The following is a 25,564-nucleotide window of genomic DNA, read 5'->3' on the forward strand; positions in this document are numbered from 1 at the left end:
TCGAGTAGTACTTTGCTCCCTAAATTCCAATGTTGCTTCTGTGCAACCTGAAGCTCTTCTGATTTCAGTGTAGATTTCTTTATCCTCATGTTCTCAAGAGTTCACAAAGATAGCCTTGACGTGGCTCTGCTTTCAACTTTCAGCTGGCTGACTGACAGAATCTTTCACTGAGGAAACTCAGCGTCTTAAATTTTGAGGAATTTTACAATCCTTTATTGGGTATTTCCTGTCTCCAAACTGGCTCTGGAGCTCTGAGAGGGGACCTTCCCGGTGGTTATAGCAGCAGCGAGGCGCGTGCGCGGCGTGCAAGGAGAGAGAGCGAGGGGGAGGGGGTCACGGGGGCGCGCGGGCGCGAGCTCACTGCGCCTGCGCACGGCTCTGCCGTTGCTCCGCCTTCCGCTCCGCAGCTCCGCGCGGTTGAATGGCCTACCGTCTTTCCGCCTGCCGGGGGTTGGCAGTTGCTCTGCACCGAGAACCCCGGTGACTTGCCCTCTTTTGGCCAGAAACCCATCTCTGGGCCCGAGCGGGAGGAGCGGAGCCTCTGAGGGGAGCGGCGACCCCGCCGACCCCGGTCTCTTTTCCTGGCGGCGGCGGCTTCTTCCGTGGGACAATATGTTCAAGAGAATGGCCGAATTTGGGCCTGACTCCGGCGGGAGAGTGAAGGTCAGTGCCCGGCTGCGCCTCCCTTCACGGGGCTCTCCCACCCCGACTCCTGCCTGCGCGGCGTTGGGAGGACCGCTCGGTTCCCTTTCGCGCCTTCTCTGCTCGTGCTCGAACCGAGGCATCAGGTGGTGAACAAGTGTAAACCACCGAGCGAAAACTGAGAGTTCATTGGGGCCCGACTTCCCGCGTCATCGCCACCTCCCTCCTGCAAGGTAGATTACGCGAGCGAGCTGGCTTGGGGAGACACCGTGTGGCAGCCCGGGCATCGGGCCGCCCCCGGGGCTGGCAGGTCCCACCTTGCTGCACTGTGGCTCCCAGCCTAGGTCTTCGGTAAACTGGAGATGGCACCAGTTATTGTGAAACTGTAACAAATGATTCGTGAGCTCGTATCCCGAAAATTTACAAATGCCGGGCAGGAAGGATCTCCAAATACGTATCTGTGAAGTATCAGAGCGGAGAATTACTGAGTTCTGGCATTCACAAAGCCCCAAAGTTGTGACTAAGACAAAAAGACATGCAGAGAACATAATACAGTGCCTGGTGCATAGGTAACATTTATTAAATGTCAGTTTCTTTTGTTTTAATGGAAGTTATTGTTGAGTCTAACATAATATTTGTGACCCATCTCCCTTGCACCTTTCTGCCTCCCCTTTAGTACTGTATTTAAGGCAGGACCAACAAGTACTTGATACAACATCTATTTTTACACCTTCTCTTCTTTAAACTTACTGAAGAAAGAAAATTTTTCTTCAAAACACTCACTTTTGTAGTGGTCCTTAATCGTTAGGTAGACTTTTTTTTTTTTTTTTTTTTTTTTGGTGCCGGAGATCGAACTCACCATCTTGTGTAGGCACTTACCGCACTGAGCTAAACTCCTGACCCGGTAGGTAAACTTTTAGAGTGCTTATTATCAGTATCATTTTTACATTATTTTTTATTGTATTGTGTATATACCTATCACTCTGTTTTACTATCACATACAAAATGAGAATATTTCAAAAGTTCCAAAAGCTGCTGAAATTTAATCGAATAAGAAAGAGATGCCAGGGAAAAGTTCATTTTGCCCAAGCTTTTAGGCAATATTTTGGACTGATGGGAAACTTATGCAGTAGAAAAATATAAAATAGCCGGGTGTGGTGATGCATGCCTCTAATCCCAGCACTCAAGAGGCTGAGGCAGCAGGATCCTTGCCAGTTCTAGACCAGCCTGGGCTACAAAGTGAATTCAGTGCCTGCCTGAACTGCATAGCGAGACCCTGTCTCATTGTGTTTTTTAGGTGAGGCAGGCTGACACTTCAGTTCAATTTAACTACCCTTCTCTTTGGCTTCCTTATTTTTTTATCATTTTCCTTGATGCATTTCAGGAAGCTTATCTCCATTCTTAGTGTTTAATATGCTCAAAACACATTAATTCTCTTGGCAACTATCTTCCCCTAATCACTGTAACTTGCTTGTTATAGTGTCAGCAACATACTGGGTAACATTGTACACTTCCAGTTTTGCCATGGTAACATTTGTGTGGCATACTTTTTGAATAGTACCCATCCCCTTGATGCCCACAATATCTCCCATTTTGTAGATTCACATGTATGTGGCCAGAGGAACAACCCCTTGTTTTCTAAAAGACCAAGAGAACACATACCAGGTTCCTGTCCTCTTTTACCTTTGTGTTTTTCATTTTAGCAAATCACTGAAATTGGCAATTCTGGCCAGAAGGGCAAAGCACTTGTCATACACAGTATATCTTGGTATTTGTCCTTCAGATACATTTTTGCTATTGGACATTTGGTCTCAGATTCAGTATAGCATGTTTTTTCCTTTTTCTTGAAATGTTTAATCTCTTTTCCTTTCCATAATCTTATCAGCACTTGTTGTCTTTGTGCTAATCAGATGTGATTAGAAACATCAATGTACAGTGAAGAATTGAGCACAGATGTAGCAAACATGGCACTAGCCAGTATTTACCAAGTTTCAATTATCCACGTGGCACGTCACCATGTTTGTCATATCTGAATCCAATTGTAATACAGTGTATTTAAATCTGTTCAACTTTTAAAAGCATCTTCCTAAACAAGAATTTGTAGGTTTGGATTTCTAGTTATAGGGGTTTTTTTGTAATATGGATTAAAGTAAATGCATAAGTAGTAAACTGCAATTTTTATTCAAATACCTAGTTTTCAGGTTCATAAATGCTTTATGTGGTGATTAAATGAAAACATTGTCAAGGAGGAGATGTAATTAATCGGGTGTTCAGTTATTTGTGTTCATATGGAATGGAATGTTGCAGGTTGATCTGAGAAAAATTCCTGTTTTTAACTGAACTCTAGGTTGTGAGACTGCTATTTCTTTCACATCCAGTGTGAGAATCATACCCTGAACCAAGGAGCCACCTAGAGACTGCCACTCCTCAAAACAAGCTTCAGAGCTCTATTTAGTTAATGGTACAGTATTTATTGATTTTTTTTAAACTTTCTCTTTTAGGGGGTTACTATCGTTAAACCAATAGTTTATGGTAATGTCGCTCGCTATTTTGGGAAGAAAAGAGAAGAGGATGGGCACACCCATCAGTGGACAGTTTATGTAAAACCATATAGAAATGAGGTAGGTACTTGTTTTTCCTGTAACTTTTTTCAGAGCTATAATTTGTTCTGCTTGAAGATAAACTTGTAAATTTCTTTTATAGTAACTTGCTAAAAAAAATTAGCCCTCCCTAACAAATTAGAAGAATAAATGAGAATTGTCATCTTTGTTTGATTCAAAAAAGTTAATTTTCCAGAAATGTTTCCCAATAAAATTAAGTAACAAGAATTATACTTCTATAAATACAGTACAAGTGTACCTTCCAAACATCACATCTTAAATTAACATAGTAACCAGGAGTGTTTCAGGAATAGCAACAAATTATAAAGTAGTAATGTGGTAATAGACCAGAAAATATATAAGCAGATCTGCTATAAACTCTGGTTACTGGTGATTTTGTTTTATGGTTGAATCACTGCCTTGAAAACAGCCTGTAGATTGATATTCAGCAGATATTTATTGAATGACTAAATTATTCAACTTGTGTATGAAAATACTGTTATTCATTATAGCCAAAAAATGGAACAATCAACATGTCTGTCAGTTGATGACTATATGAATAAAATGTTGGATAGTCATGCATTGAAATACTAGGCAATAAAAAAAATGAATTACTAATACATGCTAGCACATGTATGAAAATAGTATTATGCTAAGTGAAAGAAAACATAAAATGGTATTTAGTGTGTGGTGTCATTTACATAAAATGTCCAAATAGGCAAATCTATAGACATATATCCATAGTTAAATTTCCTCTTTCTTTTTTTAGAAAAGTTACCATGATCTTCCCCTATTCTATCTCTGTGGCCTTATTTGTCTGTACTTTAGCATTTTCTCATATCATGCACCCTACAAGTACTAGACTACTCTCAAATTGATGATTATCCTACGAACCCTTAAACCTCTTCACTCATTCCTTCCTACTCAGATATTCCTGTTTATCCTTTTAGGTCTTATTCAATTGTCATTTTCTTTTGAGTTACTTTCAGTCTCTAAAGACTGAATTAGGTGTCCATTCTGTGCAGTTTTGCCTGATGCCTTCATGGCACATTACACTGAGTGCAAATTTTACAGTCTTTTCCCTATTGCACAATAAATTCCAAGTGCCTGAGGGTAAGACTGTTTTATTTATCATTGTATAATAAGCATCTGGTGTGGCAGTATTAGTAGTTGCTCAAGTATTTGTAGAAGAAATGATTGAAGTATTTCCAAAAGAGACTTCAAAGATACTTATAAAAATCTACATCACAAAAATTCTTGCAGTGTAACAAATGATAAAGCAGGTTATCAGTATAAATAATCCCAATTTAATTATTTAACTGTATGTAGACATAAACACATAACAAGAACCCTGAAAACATAAAGGTAGTAAACGTTACTACTGAGTGGAACTGTACTATGTTGTATGTGCTCTTTCTTTCTAATGAATTATATATATATATATATATATATATTTTTTTTTTTTTTTTTTTTTTTAATCACTACCAGGGATCAAACTCACGACCGCCTGCTTGTAAGGCAGGTGCTTTTGCCGCTGAGCTAAATCCCCAGCACCATGAATTATATATTTTTAAAAGCCACTTTACTGGCAGAAGCCCTTTTATGTGCTATAGTTAATAATGTGCTCCTATGCTTCAAAATATTAAGAAAAGTAGTTTCATATTCAACAGTTTTATGTTGCTTTGAATTTCTTGTTCTTAGTTTAGTGTAATATAATTGTGTTCTCTGACTATAGATTTGCTTTGGTTTATATGATTATTTCAATAAAACTTCCAGAAATTTATTGTCTTTGGAAAACTCAAAACTGAGACTGTTATTAAGTTAAGGTATATAACAACAAGGTTTACAAAACAAGTGAATGGGGAAATATATATTCCTGCATATTGTGTATTTTGAAAGGATTTAACATAGGTTTCCTTTGTTTAAAAAAAAAGCAAAACCAGGTATTACTTCCCAATTCATGTTTTTTAAAAAAGTAAATTCCAGGGGCTGGGGATTTAGCTCAGTGGCATAAGCGCCTGCCTCACAAGCAGGCAGTCGTGAGTTCGATCCCCGGTACCGATAAAAACGAAAAAGACCAAAAAAATAAATAAATAAATTCCATAAAATTTGAAGGAAAATATATTTTATAAAATTAGATATATATGGTTGATAGTTTTCATATGTGGGTGATAGAACTAATTAATTTCTTTGTGTTTTAGGATATGTCAGCATATGTGAAAAAAATCCAATTTAAATTACATGAAAGTTACGGCAACCCTTTAAGAGGTATTGTACAATCTTGATTCATAATATACAAAGTTAAAAGAGCAAAGAAAATAAGTCAGTAATTTATAATTTTTCCCCCTTTCTCTTTAGTTGTTACTAAGCCTCCATATGAAATTACTGAAACAGGATGGGGTGAATTCGAAATAATCATCAAAATATTTTTCATTGACCCTAATGAAAGACCCGTGAGTAATATTTGCAAATAGAAAATAGAATTTTTATTAATTTGAAAATGTAATAATACTGAATGAATAACTATTTTTATTTAGATATAGGAACTAATGGCATGATGTATCTTGTCATAAGTTAAGGTTTTTCCATTTTTAAATGCTTTTCAAAACCTTTTTTCCCTTTTCAAGTGTAGAAGAAAAAGGATATAATATGAACATTTATTGGAAACCAAGGAAATCAGATAATTGTGGCAGAAAAATTTTTTAATTCATTTCATTCTTAGAAATAAAAAGGCTGCGTTGATATGCTGTCTGAAGGGAATATCCACTGTTTTGTACTCAAACCCTTAGCAACAGTATTTTTGTTTTTTCTAGCAGCTTTATCTTACTTATGATGATTCATTTATTCATCTCACTGATTTTTTCATCTCTTGACTTTCTCCATGTTTTCATTTTGATTCTTCAGCAACTTCCAGAGGTTAGTGATAGTCTTCATTTTAGAGATGAGGATTTTAAGACTCAGGGGTCAAGTCCTGTGATCAGAAACTCTCAGTTAGTTGTAAGCGAGCTAGTTTTTGAACCAAGTTATTTATACAAGCCTAACATTCTATAGCAATGATGATGAGCCTTTTAGCGCTTTCAGTGATAATAGTCTGGTGCTGCACGAGTCTCATAGGTTTGCCACCAATACTACAGTGTTTTCTTTTGATTACTAAAATCACTAAGACTTTAAAAAATGCACCTGTACGTGAGTCACAACTCAGCCATAACTCTTAAGTTTACATGATTGGGAGTGAGATTTAACATTCACTATTAATTTTCTTTTCTCTTTCTCTTTCTCTCTCTCTCTCTCTCTCTCTCTGTCTCTGTCTCTGTCTCTGTCTCTGTCTCTGTCTCTGTCTGTCTCTTTAAATTTTATGGTACTGAGGATTGAACTCAAGGAGTTTGCACTTCATACTGAGCTTTTAGTTTTTTATTCTGACGCGATGAAGATGCCTAGGCCGGGAACAAACTTGCAGTTCTCATGCCTCGGCTTGCTACATTCTGAGACTGCATTGCTAGGCTACCACACCTGACTCAGTCACCATCTTCATCTTGTTAGAATCAGCTCATTCCTTTGAATACTAAGTATTTACATTTTATCATATCGCATTATTAAAATTGAGTTTAAAGGAGTACAATATCAAGTGAGTGTGTGGTTCAGAGAACCAGTACCTAACTAGATGCATCAGAAATATCTGGGGTGCAAAATAAAAAATTTGAACTTCTGGACCTTTTCCCGTGGAGAGTCTGATTCAGCAGATTTTGGAGTGGGACCAGTAGCCCAGGTGGTTTGATACATAGTGAGGACAGGTACCCGTTGGCATGTGATTTATTCTTCCTATATAGAAATTCATTCAGGTAGTCTCTCAAATGAAAACCTAGTTTGGGTTTGCCTATCACCAGTATAGAAGACTGATTTTTTTTAAATTTTATTTTAAAGAGAGTAAAACTAAGAACAAAACAGATCAGAAGAAAACAATGTAAGTAACATTTCAAAGCAAGACAACAGAAAATCATCACTGGCTATCATATTGCTAGAAGACTGATTTCTGTTTTTAAAGAGAAGCATTCTTTTCAGTTTGGGGGTAGTTCAATTTGGTACTTTTATGCTTCCTTGAACTTTTTACTGATAACTTTATACATTAATTTTCTTTTCTCCTAAATAAACATTCATAGCTCAGTTACATATTTTTCATGTATGGGGTTTCCAAATCGACCAGTGTATTCTTCTAGAACACTCTCACATGTACTGTGTATCAAGAAATTATGAAATAAACCTATCATTTACAAGATACTGTTTAAAGGATTGTGAAAGATACAAAGGTGACCTGCCTGACCTCAGTGAAAATAGTTTATCGAGGAAACTAGTGCAGATTTCAGCATACATTAAGAAGGAAAGAAAAGGAGGCCATGGTGTTCTAAAACAAAAGCTCCTTTTAACTTTGTTAGATTGCTTTGTTTTGCTTTTTTGGCGGTGTTGGGGATTGAACCCAGGGCCTCCTGCATGCTAAGCAAGCACTCTGTCCACTTAACTGCATCCTCAGATCCTCTGTTTTAATTGTGCAGCTTTTTCTCTCATCATTTCTTTGTTAGTAATAAAGAAGTTGTACTCCTAATCTGTTGTCCTCGCCACACCCCCAACAACTGGAAAATGTCTCTGAAATTACTACATCTTGTAACTTCTTTATGAGACAGTTTTTCTTAGAAAGGTAAACTAATACGGCGTATGACACCTCCATAGTGTTCAATCTAGTTCATGTATTCCCACTCAGATGTACGTACGCCTAAATTTCATTCTCTAAAAAGTGTTGTAATGTTTCTTTAGTGTAGTGATACTATTGTACTTCAGTAGTTGGCTCATATAAAGGTTTATTTATAAAGGTTTATAAAGGTGTTATAAAGGTTTATTTAACATACAAAAGAAAGACATGAGTAACATCTATTTCTGTTCACTTTTATCCCATTTCTAAACTGTTCAGAAACAAAATCCTTGTCTCTAAAAGCTGAATATTAAGGTTCAGTTTTGTTCTTGGAAAGAAGAATTTGTAGGTAGTTATAGACAGTTTCATTGCTCTAGGAATTGTCATACAGCATTCACAATTAAAAATGTCTTTTTTTAAATTACCTATATCTGTTTGAATGCCTCTGGAAGTCTGAATAGAACATACAGGAAACAGTTTTATGATGTAATTTTTAAATATTTTCATTTGTAAAGTCAGATCCATGAGAGAGTTTTTTTTTTTTTTTTTTTTTTGGTTTCATGAGAGTACTATTTCAAGAGATTTCCTAAATATAGTTGAAGTCCTCACGTGTTAAGTTTCCTACTATCACAGCCTGGATGCCTTAAAACAGTAAGTTACTTTCACAGTTCTGGAACCTAGAAGTCTGAAATCAAGACTTCTGTGTTCCTTCCAAAGCCTCTGGGGAGGACCTTTGCCTGCCATTTTCAGCTTTTGGAAGCCTAAGGAGTACTTGGCTTTGGAAGCATAACTCTGACCTCTGCCTCACTGTCTCATGGTCTTAGTGCCCTCTCTGTCTCTGTGTCTCATCACATAAAGAGTTCCATACTGGTTTAGGGCCATCTGAATGACTTCACCTGAAGTTAATGGCATTTTCAAAGACTGTTTCCAAGTAAGGTTGTGTGCATAAGTACCAGGAGTTAGGACTTCAATGTATTTGGGGGCCACACTCTTCAGCTCGCCATCTTCTTTTCTCATCTTCCATCTCTTCCCCAGGAAAACCACTTTTAAAAAACACTTATTATTTGTAGTTCCTCTAGAAATTACCCCTGTGTGTTTCATATGTTTAATTTTGAATTTTTAAATTTTAGGTAATACTTGTCAACTCCAAATGGAGCTGTATGATCCTTTTTACCTTGTACTTGAAAATTTTTCTTCATTTTGCTGAAGGAATTTTTTCACAAAGGATGCTTGAGAAGTAAACTTTTACTAGAGTCATTGCCCATCCGAAAATCTCTTCATTTCTTTTCCATACTTGATTGCTGGGATGAATAATTGTAGCATCAAGGAGGGAGATGTGCTTTGTTGTCCATGAAAATTAAGAAGGGAGGTTCAACAGGCCCAGCTATCCAGAGTGTCTTGATTTCACTGCCAGCTCAATTTGGAACCTCTCTGGGGCTCTAAAGAGCTCTGGTTCCCACCTCATTCTTCGTTAAGATTTCAAGCTATAGTTTTTCTGTATTATGATTTATTATCCCACGGTAGCATCTCTTTCTATTCCAAAAATTTGCCAAATTATGGTTCGGTTTGTCTTTTTGAGACAGTTTCACTATGCCATTCAGACTGGCCTTGAACTCACTTATTGTAGCCCAGACTGGTCTTGAACTCACAGCTGCCCTCCTGCCTCAGCCTCATGATTGTTAGGATTACAGGCTTACATCACCACACCCAGCAAATTATGTGTTTTAATATGGGCTGTACTTAATGCTGTCTCATTTTCAGATTGTACTTTTTTTTTTTAATGGAGGTCTTTGCATTTCTCTTCTCTTTTTTATGTTCTTTTTATCCCTCAGTGTTGGAGATTAAACTCAGGGCTTTGTGTATGCTAGGCAAACACTCTACCACTAAGGTGTACCTGCAGCCCCTTCTGAACTCCTAATATGCTATCCTGAACCTAGATGATGTTCTTTAAGCAGGGTACTGCCACTGGCCACTCATATCTAGAGAAGTTTGACATTTGTGTAAGTAGATTTATCTTTAAGGGGAGTTAACGATGCTTGTTTAGATTCACTTGCAAGAATTCATGTATTTTCCCACCTCTTCAGAGTGGGAAATAATTATTTTGAAGTAGTTGTCCTTGTAATGATACTAACTACCCTTTTGGAAAAAATTTTTGAGACCTTTGGTTTGTACAACTTCAACATGAACTCTTTTGTTTGCCAACTGTGTTTTATTTGTTATAGTAATCACATTGTGCTGCAAAGTGTTTTCTTTGATGTCTTACAACACCTGTTTTTAAGTATTTGTAGACATGGTGCTCTTGTCAAGTGAACTATTACTAACCAGCTTTGTGTTTACTTATTATGTCATTTGTATAATAATCCTGTTTACCCTGTGAGCCCTTCTCAGACCTTGTCCCGGTCCAGAAAGTTAATATTTGTAATCCCACAGAGAAGTTACTGGAATTGTAGAGAGTTAATATCAATCCACCACTTCCAGTGCAACTCACAGGGAAAATGTAGACACTGAGGCGTATCAGTGGCTGTGGAGAACCAAAGGATCCTAAATCCAGCTGGGGTGAGGGTTAACCAGAACAAAGACCTCGACCCAGGGCTAAACCCAGAAGGGAGTGACTCTAGGATAAGGACTGAGAGTAGTGAGAAACGTGTGAGTGCTGGGAACTGGGCTAGATAAAAGGCCTGAAATCACCTCTACAGTATACAGAGAGAATGGTGTGCAGAAAAAGTAATCTGCATAAGACAATGTGAGATAGTGTCTGGTGTTCTGGGGTCCGTGCTTCAGCTCTGATGTGTAGTCTTTTATCCCCTGGGAAGTCATTCAGCCTCAGTCCTCAGTCCCAGCCAGCAGTGTGGAGCCTCACTCTCTTTCCCACCTGGCTCGCACATTTGTGGGGGCACTGTGGGGGGCAGGGAAACATAGACCTCTCACCTTGCTTCAAAGACATGCATCAGTCTACCACGCTGATTTACATTGCTTAAAGCCATTTGAAGGGATAAGGGAAAAATCCTAGCAAGCTCTGTGCATATTAATACATGGAAATAGGGCCAGGGTTAGCCAAAATGGAGGTAATTGCTCTTCTTTCAAGGAGCTTCATCCAGGTGTTCCCTCCACAACCACCAAGGAGAGTGTCTTGGTCTTGCTAAATATGTTAGTATTGGTTACTCCTTTTTAAAGTATCAAATATTTTCTTCCCACAGTGAATTGGTAAGCTCTAATCTTCACAGATGATTAACAGTTAATCCATTTTCACTTATTTAAATAAAATAATTCATATTTTGATTTTCAAGTTTAGTTTTCATAGCTGTATCTTGTATTATTTTTGAATATATTTGCTCTGTAGAGATGCTTGTGTGCCGCAGTAGCTGGCTGAACCCAGGAATTTGTACCTGCCAAGAGCTATATTTCCAGCCTGTTTAGAGATGCTTAAATAGGTCCTTTCTTAACCTTCTTGAAAAATTCATGTTAAGTAGATGCATATTGATGGTGCTACCTAAGAATAAAATAGAAAAAATAGAAGTGCAGAATTTGGTGATTTGCCACAATAAATTTCAGTTGAAAGAAGATCTGAATTTGATACGTTTACTAATTCCAGTCTCTAATTCAGTTTTAAAAATGAGTTTTTCATGATGATGATGAAAACCACTGTACAGATGTGACATCTGTTTTTATTTTACAGGTAACCCTGTATCATTTGTTGAAGCTTTTTCAGTCAGACACCAATGCAATGTTGGGGAAAAAGACAGTTGTTTCTGAGTTCTATGATGAAATGGTAAGATTTTTGTAGAGAGTTTAAAAGCAGTTTTAAGTTGGAGGACTTTGGAGTTATTAAGCTTTTTTCCATTCTATTCCTGAAGATATTTCAAGATCCAACGGCAATGATGCAACAATTATTAACAACATCTCGGCAGCTAACATTAGGGGCCTATAAGCACGAAACAGAATGTAAGTGCCATGTATTCATTCCTATTTAATCCTGAAAACTAATGTATTGTGTAATGATGAAAGGATTATTTGATTAGTGGTGTTAATACATATTTTTAATGATCTAGGCGAATTTCCTTGGACGTAAAAAGCACAGTACAGTGGCACATGCCTTCAGTCTTAGCTACTTGGGAAGCCGAGGCAATAAAATCACAAGTTGGGGCTGGTGCTAGGCCTTAGTGGTAGAGATCTTGCCTTGCATGCACAAGGTCCTGAGTTCAGTCCCCAGCACCACAAAAAAAAGAAGAAAATCACAAGTTCAAGTCCAGCTTAGTCACCTTTGCGAAACTCTGGCTCAAAATAAAATTTCATAAAGAGGGCCAGGGGTTTCGCTCAGCTGCACAAACCCTCCTGGTAAGTACAAGGTTGTGAGTTCAATCCCTGGTACCCCTCCACAAAAAGAAAGAAAATTTCATAAAGGGTTTGGGATGTAGCTCAGTGATAGAGCTTATGCCTAGACTGCATGGGCCTACAGGTTTGACCCCTAGTATTGCCCCCCAAAAAAACAAAAAGGACAAAGTATATGTTATGTAGAACATGTGAGAAGCATATTTTAAATTGTTCCCATCGGTAAAATCCTCTCACACTCTGAAATAGTTTCTATTTTATTTCCTAATTACATTTAATAGGTGTAGCTTTATTAGTTTTACTTTACCTATCTGTGCTAATAAAACCTGTGAAGAACTTGGCATAACATAGCAATTCTTTTATATACTGATAACTATGTTATCTCATATTTTCTAGCTGTGTCATTTTATATATAGATTCAGATAATCTGGAGTATAAAGTACCTGAACTCTATATTGATAATTATATTTCCATTGTAAGCTCATGTGGATTCACAATCCTCTATACCTCACTCCATTCATCTACTGGCATTCATTTATAGTTGGCATTCAAAATAAAATCTATTTCAGGGTTGGAGATTTAGCTCAGCGACACAAGTGCCTGCCTGGCAAACACAAAGTTGAGAGTCTAATCCCCAGTACCAAAGGGAAAAAAAAAAACCTATTTCATATCCGTGTTAACACAGATGTCACTGATCATCAATCCTTCCCTTGAATTTACCAGATACATAAAATAAAGCCGGGCGTGGTAGTGCATATCTGTAAACCCAGCTCTTTGGGAGGCTGAGGCAGGAGGATCATTGCAAGTTTGAGATCAGCTTGGGCTACAAAGTGAGTTCAAGGCCAGCCTGAACTGTATAGTGAAGCCCTGTCTCAGATTTAAGAAAAAAACAAAGTAAAATACATTGCACATTGAGTAGCGACTATCAGCTAGGTATTGTTCTAGGTGCTGAGGAAGAGATACAAAAATCTCTCCCCTCATGAAACATACATTCTAGCAGGAAAATCACAGTCTTAAATAAAGAGTTCAGTAGCATATCCGGTAGTGATTGGGTGCTGTACAGAGAAATACAGTGCAGGTAGCACTTCTGGTGGAAGATAATGATCAGAATTTCAAATAGGTCAGTAAGTGTTTCCTGGGATTATAGCGTTTGGGGACCTAGAGGAGTAAAATAGTAATCTGAGAGATGAGTATCTCCTGTTACGGGAGATGCAGGGGCAAAATCCCCGAGATGAGAGTGTGCCTGAGTGCTGGGCCTGGCAGCACAGTCCTGTAACCCTCGTACTCAGTAGGCTGAGGCAAAAGGATCACTGCAAGTTTGAGGCCAGCCTCAACTACACAGCATGACTTTGTCTCAAAACAAACAAAAAAAAAAGATAGTGATCCTGCCTGGCATGCCTGAGAATCAGCCAGGAGAGCTACATGGCTGAACAGACTGGAAAAGGAATGGGAGGTGAGACCAGAGAAGTTAATGGGGTACCAGGTCATCAGGGACTTTGGGGAGCTGTGAGCACTTCGGATTTAACGAAGTAGGGGGAGAGGGGAAAGGGAAAGGGGATGGACAAAGGAATTAAGAGGTGTGATATGTGTGGACCAACTCCCTGCAAGGAATGCAAGCATTATGTCCTATACACAGGTACTAATAAACTAAAAAAAAAACACATTGGATAATATGGAAGGAAAAAAAAAAACAGGAGTGGATGTGAAGTCTTTTATGGGTGCTGAACAGGGGAGTAATATCCAACTAACATTTGTAAGTGATCATTCTGGCCATTGTGTGGAAAAGAAACTAAAGCAGAAATAGTAGAAGCAGAATATAGGTAGGTAGTTAGGAGGCTGTTTCAAGAATTCCAGTATGATACTGCTTAGGCCAGAGTCGTGGAAGCAGTGAGAAGGAAGGCAGGTTGTGGACCTATTTTGAAGATAGGTAAAATAGATGTGAATAATAAACTAACAAAAAAAAAAAATGAACAAAAGACAACTTAAGGTTTTAGGCCTAAGAAATCCCTTCTATCCCCCACCGCCCAGAAAAAGCCATTGCTTTTTTTTTTTTTTCTTTTTCTTTTTCCTTTTTATCGGTACCAGGGATTGAACTCATGACTGCCTGCTTGCAAGGCAGGCACTTATGCCGCTGAGCTAAATCCCCAGCCCCAAGCCATTGGTTTTTGTAGAGATGGAAACTCTGGGTTGAGCAGGTTGAGGTGAAAGATGAAGACTGCAATTTTGGACATACCAGACGTGGAATGGCTGTAAGACACATAATTGGAGGTGTTCAGAGGTGTTGGTACCAGAAATTCTGGTATTAAAGGAGAGGTCTAGGCAGATGACATAAGTTTGGAAGTTAATGGTATATGGATGGAGTTATAAATTGTGAAATCAGATGGTATCACAGGCACAGTGAAAAAAGGAAGTCCAAGGACTGTTGAGAGCCCTAATCACTCTTAACATTCAGAGATGAAGGAGGTAATCAGCTGACAGAATTAGGGGCGAATGGCAGGTATGAAGAAAGAAAAGGCAGGTGTGTGTCATGTCCTAGAGCCCAGTGAAGGAAGTGGATCATGGACCAGAGTCATCAGGTGTGTCTAGTACTCTACATCTCATTAAGGTGAGGGTGAGACAGAGGAGATGCCACAGTGAAGGTCCTTGATGACCTTAAAAGAGCCGAGAAAGCAAACTGGAAGGACAGTTGATACGGGTAGGAAACAATGCGATGAAATTGGGGACAGGCGCTAAAGATAAGCCTGTCATGAGCTTGGCTGTAAAGGGCAGCAGTAGCCCTTCCAGCAGCCCAGAACCTGGATAGGGGATTAGAGAGTTGGTTTTTGGTTTTGGGGGTTTTTGTTTTTCCTGAGAGGGAATAAACTAGTTTACCCTTAGGCAGAAAAGAGAACCTCAAACAGAAGGCACGGAAGGATGGTAATGCAGGGAACATGGGGTTTTATGCTTAGCCACTAGTCATTGTTGCAGGATTTATATTTTCATGATATATAATTTTGTCAACAGTCATTGAAAGTTTATATACTTAAATTTCTGTCTTTAAAAATACTTGCCTGGCCTACTTTGTCATGAACATAAAATAAATACGTGTATGATCATTTTGAAAAGATAAAAAGCATTTATTTACTATCTGAATTTTGTTAGTGGCCACTTTCTCTACTTAGTAGATCTATATCCAGTTTATAAAACAAATTTCTAAAATTTAAGTCAGCTTGTTTCCCAGCATTTTTATATTATCAGCAAAACTAGTATGTTGGACTCACATATAGTAAGTAGATACAAATATCTTTTATGAAAAGGTTATTTGATGTATTAAAGCTTATGTATAGACCTCTATAAATTTCAGAAGTTTTAAAAAATAAATCACATGTTTTATATTATCCTCAGTTCATTTTTTAGCAGTATCAAATAAGATAGAGAGGTAATTCCATAAATGGTGTTGATACAATCGGTAAGCTTCTGGGAGGACAGTTTGCTTAGTAGTACTTATCAAAACAAATTCTTAAGATAATTAAGCATTTTTTATGTTTTGGGTTTGTTATTGATGGTGGTGTTTTTGCCATGCTGGGGATCAAACACAAGGCTTACTACATGTTAGGCAAGTGCTGTACCACTGGATTACATCATCAGTCTCTCAGTCCACCTGTTTCTTAAAAAATAGAGAAATTATGGTCTACCTGGGCTTAGGGAAAACTTCTTTGAGGGGGTGGGGATTGAACATAGGAGCTTTGCACTAAGATATCTCCCCAGACCTGTATTTTTTTTATGTTTGGGGGAATTTTGTTTGTTTTCTGTCTTGCTAAATTGCCCAAAAGAGGCCAGGTATGGTGGCACACACCTTTAATTCTAGCACTAGGGAGACTAATGCAGTAGGATCTCTACAAGTTCAAAGCCTGGGCTACAGACTGAGTTCAAGGCCAACCTGAACTTCATAGTGAAACCCTGTCTCAAAAAGAGTAAGCAACATAAGCATTTGCCTAGGAAGCACTAGGTCTTGAATTTGGTTCCTGGTACAAGAGAGAGACAGAGACAGACAGAGAGAGACAGAGACACAGACAGAGAGACAGAGAGAGACTAAAAATAAAATTACCCTAAGTTGCTGAAGCAGGTCTTGAATTTGCAAAATTATTGCCTCAGCTTTGCAGAATCCTGGTATTAGAGGCATGCATCACTATACCTAGTTTAGGGTGGACTCTAAACTTAAGGAGATTTAAAAAAACATTAGAAGCAGGGCAAAGAGAAATAAGTTTTCAGAAAATAATGGCAGAGGGTTAATATCTTTATTTTAAAAAAAGAACCCCTGCCTAGAATGCACAAGTCCCTGGGTTTGATCCCTAGCACCACAGAAACAAAAACAAAACCCTAAAATTGATAAATATAAAAAAAAACCTGAACTTCAGTAGATAAGAAGGTAAAAGACATAAATAGATGGGTAGAAGAAGAAATAAGTAGGAAGTATTTTTTTTCTTGCTATTAATTTGAAAAGTACAAACCAAACAATAATATGTAACTATATTTCTCCTCTCAGATTAGCAAAAGGAGTTTTAGGGGTGCGGTGGGGTGGGTTGGGTGGTTTGATTTGGTTTGGTTTGGTTTGGTTTGGTTTGGTATAATTTTTGAAACATCTCACTATGTAATCCAGGCTAAACAGAAAGTTATAATCCACACCCCTCTATGCCTCCCAGATACTGATACCATTACATCCAGCACACAAAAGAAATTCCAATAGAATTATGAATAATTTTTAAAAAGATAAATGGACATTTATTTAGAGTTTACTGTATATAAGACAACTTTTTAACTTACTGACTATCCATGACAGCCCTAGGAGGAAGGTACTATAATTTACTTACCTGCATTTTGTAATTAGATACCCTAAGATGGTTTCATAACTTGCCCAGAATTACCCAGTGGAGCATGGATTTAGATACAGAATGTGTCCTCTTAACTAGTAAGTTGTTCTCTTTGTGTAAAAGGCTCATATTGGCTGGGCATGGTGGCGCCTAGAATCCCAGCACTCTGGAGGCTGAGACAGGAGGGTTGCTGTGAGTTCAAAGCTAGCCTGGGCTCAAAGTGAGTTCAAGGCCAGCCTGAATTGCATAGTGAAACCCTGTCTCAAAAAGATGGAAAAAAAAAAAAAAGGTTCATATTAACTAATAAAGTTAAAGTGATTGTACAAAAGTAACAGTTCTTTGGATTGTTTTCCTCTAATTGAGACTTTATTGGGAAATGAAAAACAGAAACATTTTAAATTACCATTTAATATTATAGGAAACAGAACTGGAACAAGTTAAGGAAATGTTAAATATTACAAATATTACCCTCCAGGATCTCATTGTTGTTTAACCCAGGTCTCCTTCCAGATGCTGAACTCTGTACCCTTCAGAGTTCAGCAGTCATCAAAAATAAAGAATTTTGACTCACTTGTATGCAAGAATCTATGTTATATCACGGTGAATGCTATCCTGCCAATTGAGTTAAATCAGGTCTCCCTGACTATATTTAAAACTCCTTGTTAAAATTATACAGGGCTTCTCATGGTTTTCCAAATGTATATATGGTATTTCTTTTTTTAAATTTTATTTAAGGAGAAAAAGAAAAAAAAAACAGAAAAAGGGTACAAGTTATATAGAATTTCAGAAAAAATAAACAGGAGGAAATCACAAGTTAATAGATTACATATTGTCATCTTAGAAATAGTTGTTTGTTACAAAATTAAAGCATAGAAAGTGGACATTCAAACAGTGAGATTGCAAACAGTTCTGTTCAATGATCCAACAAAACTCAGTAATGCGGTTATCTATCTTATATACTTAAATATACATGCAGTTATACCCTTTGGAGCACTTTCTTTTCCTCTATTTTTTACAATGACAGTTACACATTTTGGGTTTTATTACTCCCACAGTTCTTATTACTTTTTTTGAAGAGAATAAAACCAAATGTGACATAGCAAAACAGAGTCAGTCAAATCAAAAGGATGGATATAATACATAATGTAAAAACAGAATACAAGATGATCAACAGTGGTTACCATAATAGCCTCTTGCTATCTTAAAAAGAATTGCCTATATCATCAATTATAATAAAATTGAACAAAACAGTAAAGAACAAAACCAATAAAACCAAAACATTGGAGACATTACAGGACTTCAAAAGAAGATAATAGTCAAACCAGAATGGATGTCATAGTGAATCTTACTGTCTTCACAGTTGTTGCCTATACTCTCAAACTTGATACTATCAAGCAAAACAGAATAGAGGAAAATCAATCAAAACAAGATGGCGAGAGCAATGCAGGGTTTCAAATCAAGTTAATAGGAAATCAAAATGGGTTATTATAATATATCTGATATTTTTTATTTATTTTTCCCTTAATTAAAAGGATAAAAATAAAATAATAAAAAAAGGAGATTAAGATAAAACAGGGCATAACAACAAAACAGACGGGTCACAATATAACCATTTAAGCAAAATAGTGTTTCAGCACACAGTAACCCGACATAAAAGTAGTTACCATAGTGTCTCTTTCCTTGAAATCTTTGAGTATAACTTCATGTACTGTAGCATCAAACATCAAGACAATGTAAAACCATTCAAGAGAATGACAGTTTTACAGGGCATTTAGAACCAACTAACAGAAAATGAACAATGGTTTCTGTATAATCTCCTTGTCTATAAAAGTTTTTGTTTATATTATCACATATAATAAAATTCAATAAGATACAACATGTTAAGACCAGTGGAGACAGAAGAACAAAAGCTTGATGGGACTTCAAAACAAGATGATATTAAATCAGCACTAGCTATTATGATGTCTTGTTTTCTCCAAAATAGCTGTTCATACCATCCAACCTTTTCTGCATCATTTCTGTTGAGTTCTTTTTCTGTCATTAGTTGTCAGTTTGTCATCTTCATTTCGCTTTCTGCTCCATTCATTGTGGCCTCTCTGCCACTGTTTCTGGAATCCTGGTATTTTTCTTTTTTAGAATGTCCTGCAGTATTCTCTGTAGAGTTGAATTGGTGGTTGCAAATTCCCGTAGTTCCTCTTTATCCTGCAAACACTTTGTTTCTTCATTAATTTCTAGGGACAGTTGTGCAGGATATATTAATCTTGGCAGGAGGTTATTATCTTTCAAAGCTTGAATTATTTCCACCCCCGTGCTCTTCGTGATTTGATGGTTTGTGGCAAGAAGCCTGCTGTAATTCTGATCGTTGTTCCCTTGTAAGTGATCTGTTTCTTGTCTCTTGACGGCTTTTAATATTCTGTTCTTATATTGGATTTCTGGAATTTTGATTATTATTAGCCTGGGTGTAGTTCTGTTTGGGTTATGGGTGGCTGGAGTCCTGTATGCCTCATACATTTTGAGTACCTTTACCTTTTGCTAAATTAGGGAAATTCTCCTGGATTATTTCTGTGAATAGCCTTTGTAGTTAATTTGTTTGTGTCCCTACTTCTTCGTTTACATTCTTAATTCTTAAATTATAGATCCTCTTACCATCTTCTAGCCTTTGTATTATTGCTGTTTGTTTCTTATTTTTAAAAAGTTTTTCCTTTCATGCTCCCACATTACAAATCTGTCCTCCAGTTCAGATAATCTATCCTTAGTTTCTTTCAAGCTGTTATGCCAGCTTTCAATAGAGTTTTTAGTTTCCTGGTAATCTCTTTGAACCTGCTTCACGTATTCTATGTTTTCTCTATTTTCTCCATCAAACAATTCTCCCCTTTTTTTCTGTTCTTCCATTCCACCATCTGTTTTTTCTTGGTCGGTGCTTAGCATTTCTCTAACTATTCTACTTATATCTTGCGTTACTTCATTAAATACTTCACTTTTGAACTCGTCTATGAGGCTCCAGAGATAATCGCTGTATGTCTTTTGGTGCCGTGTCTGATATTGCATGTTTTCTGTCCTCACTCTCCTTTGCATTTACCTTTCCTGGATCAGTGTTCTCAGGATTGGGGACCGAGGATCCTTTCTTGTTGCCACCTCTTCTCACATTTTTTGTTCCTTCCATACAGGCGTATATAGGAGGCCCAGTTTCTTTCTTTGTGGGTTACAGTTTGTTTGAATCCACCGGCTAGGTGTTCCTGCCCACTGCAGTGTACTAGGGAGAAACAGACCTGGGCAGCCTATGTTGGGCCCACCCCTCCAGGTCAACCTACTGAAGGCTTCACTGCTAGGGTATACCGCCAGGCACAGGGACCTGGTTTGGGCTAGCCTACTAGGTCTTAGTCTGTCGCTTCACCCAAGCAGGTGCTCCCCACCAATCCCACTTGAGAGGGGAATATGCGACTAAAGTCACTGCAGTGTTCTGTTCCGGCTAGTCTGCCCAGTCCCAGAATGTCCTTTGTTGGAGCCTCGTAGTCTATAGAAGGGTTCCCCATTCCTCTCACTCACCAAGGGTCGATGTAGGGCTTCCCGCCAGTTCCGTTCTCAATTCAGTTCGCCAATTCCTGCTCAGAGCTTTTGCATCTCTATCCCTGCTGAGCTGATTCAGACACAGCGGCGGCGGCAGGAAATTCAAATCGCGGTTTCCAGAGGTTTGGGTTCCAGCTTCGGTGCTGAGATTTTATCTGTTCCCGTCATAGCATCGGGATTGCATTTCCAGTTGGTTTCTCTCAGCTTAGTTCGTTCCTGGATCGGCAGGATATATCTCCCCTTGCTTAGGACTCCTCACACCACATCATTCCTGGATTCTAAGCTGGCTATCTCAGAGAGCCTCCATAGCTGCTTTTATCTATCCACCATGTTCTCCTGGAAGTCCCCTATTTTTCTAAGGTCTCCCATGTCTATTTCATCTACGTCATCCTTTGTTTTTGTACTGGGGATCGAGCTCAACCTCGCGCTTACCAGGCAGGCATTTGTGCCATTGAGCTATATCTCTAACCCTTCTTCTTTGTTCTTTAAGACTCACTCCAGATTTCCTTGATACATAGATACTCTTTCCCTTTAATGTGAATCCCCACAATCATCTCATGATGCTGTATTGCACTTTTTTTCTTGCCTGTCTCTTACCTCTGTACTCCAGCAACTAACAAGGTATCACTCAGTTATTTTTTCAGTGAAATGATAGAAAGGGTAAAGGAACAAAAATTTCTGTGTAGTTAAAATAAAAAGCAATGTGAACAAGGTCTAAAGAGAGGCACTTCATGAAAAAAATGTTCTACCCATGTCACGGATGACTGATACCTGAAGCATTCCTATAGATCAACAAGGAAAGCCAGTGACCAATAGAAAAATGAGGAAACAAAATTGGCCAGCTTTAGGAATAAGAATATTAAAACTATTACTTTTTAAAGTAATTTATTATTCAAAGTATTAATTAAAAGTACTCTGAAATAGTGTTTTAAGCTTTGAGATTAAAACCAACATACTGACACAGTAGGGAAGCAGATATGCAGGGATTGTAAATTGGTAGATCCTATAAGAGAGAGTTGGCATTCTTCCAAAATTACAAGTACAAAGAGCCTTTAACCTGATGATTTCACTTACAAGAATTTATCCTGCAAGATGCCTGAAATGATTATGTGCAGCATATACAGTACCACTTTGTTATAATAGGAGGAAATGGAAACACTCAGAAAGTAGTATCAGTGGGAAACAGACTTACGTAAATTATGTATCCATTCAGTGCAGGTTGTCTGCAATCATTGAAGGAGGCAGCTCTGCAAAAAAGACAATATCCAAATTCAGAACAATTTGTAGTGTACAATGTTGGATTTATGTTGAAGAGAAGAAAATGAAACCACATGAGCTAGCAGAGAGAACAAAGGGTTGTATGGCTGAGAAAGCACATTGTTAGTAGGGTTGGGAACTGGGATATTTTTTATTGTCTTCCCTTTTCAACCTCCTAATCTTTTATTAGCATGTTTTACCTATTTTAAAAATACAATTTTTTAAATAAAAACAAAGAAATTACAAAGACAATATTGATTGTTTTGGCAATATATAATTAGTGTTACAAAAAGTAACACAACAGACAAATTTCCCACAGTGAGGTAAATAACAAAAGTACTTACCTTACTTGTTGCTGCCACAAAACATCCTAAGTAAAAGGAAGAAAGGTTTACTTAACTCACAGTTTGCAAAAGTTTCAAGCCATAATTGACTGGCTCCAAAACAGGGTGGCATGATAGACAGGCAAAGAGAAACAATTCATGGCGGGCAGAAGGCATCAAAGCAACAAGGAGCGACCATAGCTCTTTCTGTCCCTTATTTTGTATTCAAGATACTTAGAGTAGGTAGCACTCTCACCTTTAATCTTAGTGCCCTTGATCCTAGCATTGAATCATGAATTGACCCATCATCACACACTCTAGATCTAGTCCCCTCTGAAAAAGCCCCACCCGTGAATGTGAGGCTTTGGGGGGACATCTAGACACAAGCCATAACAGTGCTCATTAATATTTATTTCATGTTTCCCTGTGCTAGGTAACTTTAATTATTTCACTTAATCCTATAAATCCTTGGAGAAACATGTAGTTTTAGCCATATCATTAAGACATTGAGCCAGATGTGGTGATGCACACCTGTAATTCCAGCACTTAGGAGGCTGAGACAGGAACATGGCCACAAGTTTGAGGCCTATCTGGGCTGCTGGTTTAAGATCAGCCTGAACCACACAAGACTGTCTCCATTTAAAAGAAAAAAACAAAAAGAAGAGGTGGAAGAAAAGGAAAAAGAAGGAAGAAGAGGAGGAGAAAAGAAGAGAAAGAGGAAATGGAGGGAGAAGGGCTGAGATGTCCACATATTAAGAGATTAAGAGCATGTTTGAACTCAAATCTTTTTGTTTCAAAGTTGAGATTTATTTTCACTAAATCATCCTGCTTCCAATTAGTTACCAATTTAAGTTTGCCTAAAGTGGAACTGTACATACTTCAGTAGTCGTCAGCAGCAGTTACCAAAAATGTCCACAAGATGGAGATGTTGGGTGAAAGCAAACATTTTTTTAAAAAGCAATGCTACGCCATCAACAGGCATTTTAAAATAGATGTATCCTGTTTTCTTAAGCAACATGCTATGTATCCAGCTAGAAATTTTCGTATATTATTTAATTCCTTTTTCATTATAATGCTTGTAAGACTTCATGTACCACAATACTTTCTGAGTACCATATGTATATGTACATAAAAATTCACTTAAAAACTTTTCAACAAATACTACAAGATAGTTGCCATTATATGTACTGTAAGTAAGGAAAAGAGCATAGAAAGAGGAAATAAGAGTTCACAACTAATAAATGGAATAGCTGGAATTCAAATTTAGAGAGTTAAAAGAAAAAGCAAAGCAGTGTGGTGGCACACACCTGTACTCCCAGCACTTGGGAGGCTGAGGCAGAAGGATTGCTGTGAGTTCGATGTCAGCCTGGGCTAGAGTGAACTCAAGGTCAGCCTGAAGTACCTAGCAAGATCCTATCTCAAAAATAAAAACTAAGTAAAAATGATACCAGCTGTTTATTTACCGTTTATGGTACTGAAAATCAAACTCAGGACCTTGTGCTTGCCAGGTAGGCACTGAACTATACCCCTGGCCCCCAGCTTATTTTGATAGTGTGACTTCATTAAGTAAGTTTCAAAGAAGTTGGGGACACAGCTCAGAGTGCTTGTGTAGCATTCACTTAGCCAAGGGTTCAATCTCAAGCATGGAAAGGAAAAAAAAAAAAAACCAGCTTTTAGTTAGCTCTTTTGTTAGCTGATATCCCCTGGGTTTGTATCCCTGCTTGTTTCCAAACTAATATATAGAGAGACAAAAGCAAAAAATAATACCTCTTAGCTGTGAATTAGTGGACAGAATTTCATTCTTGTTTGTAGAAAACAGCCTAGATCCTCTGTTAGGAAATCAGAGTTTCTTACCTTCTCCCAACCATGTATGTTTAATGTTATATATTTTATGTTGTCACATTTCTTTCTTTCTTTCTTTCCTTTTTTTTTTTTTTTTTTTTTTGCTGTACTGGGGATCGAACTCATGATCTCATGCCTGCCAGGCAAGCGCTTATGTCACTGAGCTAAATCCCCAGCCTATGTTGTCACATTTCATCATGGAAACATCGACCTAAGGAAATGCCATATACTCTGTGACACATCTTAAACATGTAAGAAAAATAATTTAGTACAAATATTTTGTTCCTAGTTGCAGAACTTGAAGTGAAAACCAGAGAAAAATTAGAAGCTGCCAAGAAAAAAACAAGCTTTGAGATTGCAGAGCTTAAGGAGAGATTAAAAGCAAGTCGTGAAACTATAAATTGTTTAAAAAATGAAATCAGGAAACTTGAAGAAGATGATCAGACAAAAGACATATAAATAGTTCTGAAGAGAACGTGGTAATGTGTTAATAAGGTGAACTTCATGAAGAAATGGGCTTCATGCAGATGCCATGGTGTATCTTAGAGGAACATAGTTGTCAACTATGGATTTCTCAGCAATGGAGTCAGAATATTCTGTTCAGCCTTTAATGGAAAATATCTGTGTAATAAGAATGGATGCTGTTTAAGCATTTTACCAATCCATTTTAGGAAGATTCTATAATATTAAGCACAGTTTTTAAAAATTTTTATTGGATTATATGAGTATCTTATTTTCCTTTTGGCAAGCATCAAAGTATCATTATGAATAAATAACCTGTATACATTTTGTACTTCTGTAGTAGTTAGAATTAATGATAAGATTCCAAGCATGTGTATTTTATTTCTTTGAACTCTTAATCTGCCTCTGTTCTACCTCTTTTGTATATGATGTGCCCAAGTAGTAAGTATTTAATAAATGTAGTTTTGGACCTGTTTCTGTCTCGTGATGTGTTTGATTTTTGAACCTCCTTCAATACAGTTAACATCCCTTTAGTGTTCTCCACATCTTAAAGACATGCTTTATATCTTTTTAAATTGTTGCCCTTACAAGCTTTATAAAGGTGGTACAAAGGACTCTGTTGTCTGAAATTTCTGCTAGCCTTCTGGGGCTTGAAGGTGGCACTTACAAGTGTGGCAGGCATCGTTCAGGTATATCTTCTCGCTGGATGGCTACCAGGCCCATGAGGATAAAAGTTCCCACAAAATAGGAGAGTGAGGATAGACCACAAAAAGTGAGGGAAAAAAAGTCTCATTCTATTTGGGAAATCTTGACATGGGAGATCATCCATCTTCATAAAGTCCACACAAGCAGGATTACCTTTATGTTATACGTGTATACAAGAGTTCAAAATGTGTCATCAAACTGAATATGGTGGAATATGCCTGTAATGTTAGCTACTCAGGAGACTGAGGCAGGAGGATCACAAGGTTGAGGCCAGCCTTGGCAACTTAGTGGAATTGTTTCAAAATA

General features: G+C 37.6%; 1 protein-coding gene across 1 annotated transcript; it reads left to right on the top strand.

Moving 5' to 3' along the window:
- Positions 1–367: 367 nt before the first annotated feature.
- On the top strand, positions 368–25,027 carry Yeats4 (YEATS domain containing 4). Its single transcript, XM_003476085.5, has 7 exons — positions 368–663; positions 3,144–3,263; positions 5,444–5,510; positions 5,601–5,695; positions 11,600–11,692; positions 11,778–11,865; positions 24,381–25,027. Exons 1-7 carry the CDS (start codon positions 613–615, stop codon positions 24,548–24,550), a joined length of 684 nt encoding a protein of 227 aa, XP_003476133.1. The 5' UTR covers positions 368–612; the 3' UTR covers positions 24,551–25,027.
- The last annotated feature ends 537 nt before the right edge of the window (positions 25,028–25,564 follow it).

This window comes from Cavia porcellus, unplaced genomic scaffold (genome assembly GCF_034190915.1).
Source record: "Cavia porcellus strain 051 isolate PalLab524CR breed Dunkin Hartley unplaced genomic scaffold, mCavPor4.1 scaffold_8, whole genome shotgun sequence".
NCBI classification, from domain to species: Eukaryota; Metazoa; Chordata; class Mammalia; order Rodentia; family Caviidae; genus Cavia; species Cavia porcellus.

Bases quoted from the DNA above. Each gene is read 5' to 3' on its own strand.
- Yeats4 (XM_003476085.5), top strand. From the start codon at position 613: ATGTTCAAGAGAATGGCCGAATTTGGGCCTGACTCCGGCGGGAGAGTG. The intron at 5,696-11,599 runs GTGAGTAATATT...TTTATTTTACAG, and splicing joins TTGACCCTAATGAAAGACCC to GTAACCCTGTATCATTTGTT. The intron at 11,866-24,380 runs GTAAGTGCCATG...TTTTGTTCCTAG, and splicing joins CTATAAGCACGAAACAGAAT to TTGCAGAACTTGAAGTGAAA.